The sequence below is a fragment of the Petaurus breviceps genome, unplaced genomic scaffold (genome assembly GCF_028583685.1).
Source record: "Petaurus breviceps papuanus isolate PSGF00001 unplaced genomic scaffold, PetGlider_PUasm1.0 64, whole genome shotgun sequence".
Classification (NCBI taxonomy): domain Eukaryota; kingdom Metazoa; phylum Chordata; class Mammalia; order Diprotodontia; family Petauridae; genus Petaurus; species Petaurus breviceps.
The window spans coordinates 6,761,920-6,768,060 of NW_027186428.1; the positions used below are offsets into that span (position 1 = coordinate 6,761,920).

General features: G+C 37.4%; 1 protein-coding gene across 1 annotated transcript; it reads right to left on the minus strand.

Moving 5' to 3' along the window:
- Window positions 1–3,845: 3,845 nt before the first annotated feature.
- On the minus strand, window positions 3,846–5,516 carry LEAP2 (liver enriched antimicrobial peptide 2). The gene is made up of 3 exons (XM_069103847.1): window positions 5,420–5,516; window positions 4,717–4,856; window positions 3,846–3,900 (listed from the first exon to the last, which is right to left on the minus strand). The coding sequence occupies exons 1-3, from the start codon at window positions 5,474–5,476 to the stop codon at window positions 3,864–3,866; spliced, it is 234 nt and encodes a 77-aa protein (XP_068959948.1). The 5' UTR covers window positions 5,477–5,516; the 3' UTR covers window positions 3,846–3,863.
- Between the last annotated feature and the right edge of the window lie 625 nt (window positions 5,517–6,141).

The window sequence follows — 6,141 nt, forward strand, 5'->3', positions numbered from 1 at the left end:
TATATATATATATATATATATATATATATATATATATATATATATATCAGTGTTGCACTTTGAACCACTTGTAGTTTGACTAAATCCTTTTCCCCACATCCACTTCTTCTTTTAATCAAAGAAACATGGTGATCAGACCAGGCTGGCTCAGACTATATTGGCTGATAGAAAGTTTATAATGTTATGGAATTTATTTGATTTCTAACAGCTGGGTTTCTCCTTGTGAAGCAAGATTACAGAAAACAAACTCTTTAAAGCTCAAGGCTTTGGCATTCATATCTAGTGGATTAAAAAAAACACTAAGAATCCATGTGAATCCAGCGTGGCCCCGGTCGTCTTGGTTGGAGGTGATTTAGCCATAAAAGGAGTACATTCTGCACTCTTCTTGGTGTGATAGTGAGCAGTTTGAATCTTTAGAATTATGTACACATACTCACTTTATATATAATGTATTTTTTAAAACCATGAAATCAGTTTGTCTAAAGTATATATATGTGTAGTATTTTAGCTTAGTGCACCCATTTCCACATTATTTATTAAATCGATCTAAGTCACTTTCTTAGTGACATTTCTGTCACTTATTCAGTGACATTTGTTGCATAGTAATGTACAAGAGTGCAATGTGTATTCCTTTAGATTAAGAGTTTATTTGCAGTAAGCTCATTCTAAAATGTATCTGTGCCCTTTATTAATGTGTTAGGGCTTCATGGGGGGTGGGGGGAGGTAGGGATTGGGTGAAGAGGAGTCTTAATTTTCCAATTGCTATTTGGATAAAAATGGCCTCATTGTGTGTTTTATTTATATAATATTTTGCTTTGTCACAGGTGCACTTAGTGGGATTTTTGTATGAAGTAGATTATGTTAAGCCTGAGCAACTCCAAGTTTTAAAGAATCACCCCTCTGGGGAGTAACCATTGTACAACCTTATAGAGTCTATGACTAGAATTCCTCAGTTCTTTGAAAAACAGATTTCATTATCTTTAGCTTTAGTATAAAGTATGGTGGAGAAGTGGGTTTTTCCCCCTAGTAATACCGTGTTTCCCCGATAATAAGACACTGTCTTATTAATTTTTTTGGACAGAAAAACACCAGAGGGCTTATTTTCAGGGGAGGGCTTATTTTAATGAACATTGACAGCAATTTTAATAAACAGGTAAATTTTACGTGAACAAAAAAATGCTACCTTTATTCAATAAGCAAATCACTGGGGAAGAACAGGATGACGCACTCACTGCTGCAGCTCTGATTGGATGCAGCTCGGAGCGCGGCGTGTGTTTCACCCGGGGGGAGGGGACGGTGCATACAGAGGGTACTGTAATGTAGCGTGTAACCTTCACTACAGTAGCAATCTCAATAGGGCTTATTTTCGGGGAAGGGCTTATTTTAGAGGAATCTTACACAGTAAGGGGAGGGCTTATTTTCGGGATAGGTCTTATTATCGAGGAAACACGGTAGGTAATATAGACACGGACTAATTCTGCATCAAAGTAAATGATACATGAGTTAACTCCCTTCCAGATGACTTGAGAGGAAATTGTGACCAACATTTAACATTAGTTTGCCAGGGTTTGGTGATTTCTAAAAGTCTCAGCTAATGGAGAACCTATTTGGCTCTCTAGAGACCAGAGCTAAACAGTTGCAAGAGCAGAAGTCACCTCTCAGAAGATCATTGTTAAGACCGATTTTAAAGGTAAAGTACTTCTTACTAAGCTCCATTAGTTCTCTAGACCAACAGTTCAGTTGAAGAAACTTGATGCTACCCACCACAAGTGGTCAAGCTGGGAGTTAGGGCTAGATGTAAACATAGGCTTTGCCCTGTGAAAACCTTAAAGTTGCAGACTGGTTCTCATACTTTTAAATAGCCTTTGGAGGATAAGCCCATTAGTCTTCCCTAGCATGTCTTAAAATGAGCAAGAAAAGGCTGCCCAGAAATGTGGTTTAATTATAGCTGTTCACCTTTGAAATTCTCTACCTGTTCTATTTCATCAGGAAAAAGTGACCAGAAATGCTGCCTTTCAAGTCTATGCCATGAGGGCCCATATTTATTCCACTAGCTGGTGATGTAGACTTTCAAAAAATGTCCCTGCTTTTGTGACTTTATGCATAACCCTAGCAAATTATTCAATTGTGCATTCATCAGTATTGTGGCACTTACTAATTGAGTTGACTGCATTGATAATGAATGCCTAAAAATTCACCTTCTAAGACCAGACATGGTATTAGCAAGCACAGCTCCTAGAATTTGTATCTGGTCTCCCTTTTGAATGATTTGTATATGGAGGATGAAGTGCTTATATATTTATTGAAAATCCTTTATCTTATTTGAAATTATAATTATTTGGTGAATAAGGGTTTGAGGGTTTATTTTGTCATTTTGTTTTTGTTTGTTTTGTTTGGGGGAGGGATGTTGATGAAGGGAAGCTAGGGAGGATAACTAACTTATAAGCCCTGGTTGATCCTAAAGAAAAAAGACTGTTAGTGACTGACAAGATGTCTTTATTTGTACATGACTCAAGTCCCTGTTTTACATTTGTTTTATCCAAATTATTTAGGCATCTGATATTTTCAACCAAAACTTAAAATATATACTGTGAGTTTTATTTGTTGCAATACACTTAAATTTCAAGGGATAGTTTGGGGCTCGGAAGTTAGGATTTTAAAGTCAATATGTGCATTTCACGTAATAAAGCTGTTAATGGTGAGCAAAGTATTATATACTAACTAGATTTTTCCACATCTGTATAGTATATTCTATGTATTTTGTGGTATTGAGATTATAGAAAGTTTAGAGTGTCTGAAACATGCATTTAATGTGTATTTTTAAACAAATTTATGGCAATTAAAATATTTGGAGAAAAGGGTATCACATTTCAATTTGTAAAGATCTTTTTAACTACTGTGTCATTAAATGCTTTGTATAATGCAAAACCATAACTGGAAAAACTTAAGTTTAATAAATATCAAATAGATTTTTCTGTATTAAACTTTATAAATGCTGTGCTGTTTACGCTTCTGTTTTTTTCCTCCTAATTTGGATTCTCATTTTATATTTTTGCACTGGGTTCAAAGATCAAAGTCCTTTGAAAACATGTTTTGGTTGGTATCTTTTTACCTTATCACAAACCTATGTCTGTTTCTTGATTGGTCAATACTATTATTGTATGATCCATGTGCATAGAAATCAGATTATCAAAATGATGTTTTACAGAAGTTTTAACTTTCTGAGCTTTGTCCTTAGAGTAGGAATTGTTTCAATGATAAATTTACAAGATGTTTTAGTTCTTTTGGGGGATAATTCAGAGCATGGAAGTATTTCTTGGAAGGGTGGTAGGTGGGTAGGTACCAGAATTATTGTGACCATGACTTTGTCACTGGAAAGATGAAGTGAAAAGCCAGTGTTACACAAGTTTTGAAATTAGAGGCTTTTGCCTTAAATATTAACATTCTACCATATTATTCCTATTCTTTAGCATATTACTGACTCCCTTCCCCAACTTTGCAGACATTTTTTTAGCCTGTTACCATTACATAAAATAATAGATTTATTTTTCTGTATTCTGTATCCCAAAAAGCTTAAATTCCAGATTTGTTTCATTATTAAGAAAAGTTTTTTTAGAAATTTTAATTTTTCAAATTTTAACAATAATACATGCATATAAAAATACAGACTCTTAAGTTCTAAAGTTTAAATGCCTTTATCCACATGATAGAGTGTCTGAGAAGGTATATATCTGCCTTTAAATATTAAATAGTCAAACAGCTTCACACATAATTCCAGTAGTTCTGCAGCTAATAATCAATATTCCATAGAACGGAGCATTGTTGGAAGCAGCTGCTTTCTTCTCTTTTCTTCAGTAAATGTATTATTCCTGGGTCCCGTTGAGGGAACAGCGTCTTTTCCTAGGTGAATAAAAAGACATGTTACAAGGCAGAGGCAGGGCTCTGATTATTCATACATATATACATATACACACATTGCTAGACATACATATATACATTTATACATACGTACATATACTCACACAGACACGTATGTATGTATGTATGTAAATAAAAATCTATTATCTTGCCTAGTTTTGGAATCTCATAAGGTAGAGAAAGTGGAATTTGCCTTTTCTAAAAGGAATGAGCCTCAGCCCCTGGGCTCTTCAAGGTCTGCTACAGTCCCAGTTTTGTACCAGTTGTGAAGAGCCAAGGATATGTATATCCTTGCATATGTATATGGTTATGCGTACATATATGTATCTCCTTGTCATCCCACAATTTAAACTAGTCTCTCCAGGTTATCTCTGGGATTTAAAAAACCTTGAACTCTTGAGCCTGACAGGCATTCTTTTCTATCTCTACCATTTCTGGCAGCGAGGTGGTGTAGTGTCTAGAATGGGGGCCTCTAGTCAGGAGGATCTGGGGACCAGATGCTAGCTGTGTGACCCTGAGCAAGTCCATGGTGGTAATGATATCACCTGCCAATCATAGTTGTGTAAGGATCAAATAAGATAAGAGTAAATTGCTTAGCACAGTGCCTGGCACATACTAGGTACTATGCAAACATTAGCAATTATTATTAACTATTATTAACAATTATTATTAACTTACTACTAGTAGTTATTATTAACTATTATACATCTCCATTCATATCCTCTCTTTTCTCTAACCTTTCACTCAACCCCCAACACACACATACATATACACACATAGCCTCAGAATTGTGGGTACCTGCATAGTCTTGTGATACATTCAGAGTCATCACGACAAGATGCCCCTATGGGCCTGAGGGAGACACCTCGCCAGAAGGGGGTCATCCTTCTTAGTCTTCTCTGGACTGAGTTCTGCTTGGGCAAGGGAGATGATCCCACCTGAGGAATAGAGTGGAAAGTAACAATCATTATAGATACCCTTTAAGTAATGTGTCCAGCTTTTCCTCACAACAGCCATGTGAGATTAGGACAATAATAAGGAAAGCCTTTGTTTAGCCCAACCTCAGCGGCACAGTAGATAGAGTGCCAAGTCTAGAGTCAAGAAAACTTATTTTCCTGAGGCCAAATCTGGCCTCAGACACTATCTTTGTGACTCTGGGTAAGTCACTTAACCCCGTTTGCCTCCATTTCCTCATCTCCTCATCTGTAAAATGAGCTGGAAAAGAAAATGACAAAACTCCATTGTCTTCACTAAGAAAACTCCAGATAAAGTTGTGAAGAGTCTGAAACAACTGAACAACAACAACAAAAAGACCCAGGTTTGTGAAGAAAGCGTCCTCTAAGAGGGAGGAGAGTAAAGGTAGAGCAGACAAGTGATCTCACAAGTGGAAATGGATCCATCTTCCCTCAGGAATCTTATACTCTGCCCACAAAGGCTAAGTGATGTACCATAGGTATATTTGCCCAGAGTGGTGGGGGAAGGGCTCACCCCTTATCCTTACCTGTCTCAGGAGCAGCAGGCACACTATGAACAGGGCTAACAGCTTAAGGTGTCCCATGGCAGTGTGTAGGAAGCTGGAGGTCTGACTGCCAACACAGACCTCTTGCCTTTTATAGGTCGAAATCAGCCCAGTGATTAATGGCTGCGTGTTACAGAGGGCAAAGTTTGGAGCAGAGATCAGGGAAACTTTTAATAAGTTAATGTCTACTAGAGCAATCTGCTCAAGGTCTGCCCTTTAGGCTAATTCTGTTTGCTGATTCCTCAACTGACCTTTGAAATGGTTGTTAACTGGCCTAGTTTAGATTTTACCCGCTTTAAGAAAAATCACATGGGGAGGGCGAGGCAAGGTGGCGCAGTGAGCAAAGCACGGGCCCGGAGTCAGGAGGACCTACGTTCGGTTCCGGCCTCAGACATTTAACACACACACACAAACTAGCCATGTAACGTTGGGCAAGTTATTTAACACCCTCCCTGCCCCCCAAAAAATCACATCTTGGCTCCCACCTTTTTTTTCCCTCTGCAGTCCAAGTTGAGCCATAGACAAAAGGAACCTGACCATAATCCATTGATGTCACTAATCAAAATATTCCAGTAATTAGCTCTTTATTTAATAGCATTAATAGTCACATACCTGTCTAGGAAAGACATACTGTTTGTGTGTGTGTGTGTGTTTTAAAGTGGGGGTCATTTGAGCTACCATTCATTATAAATGTATTTTCTAGA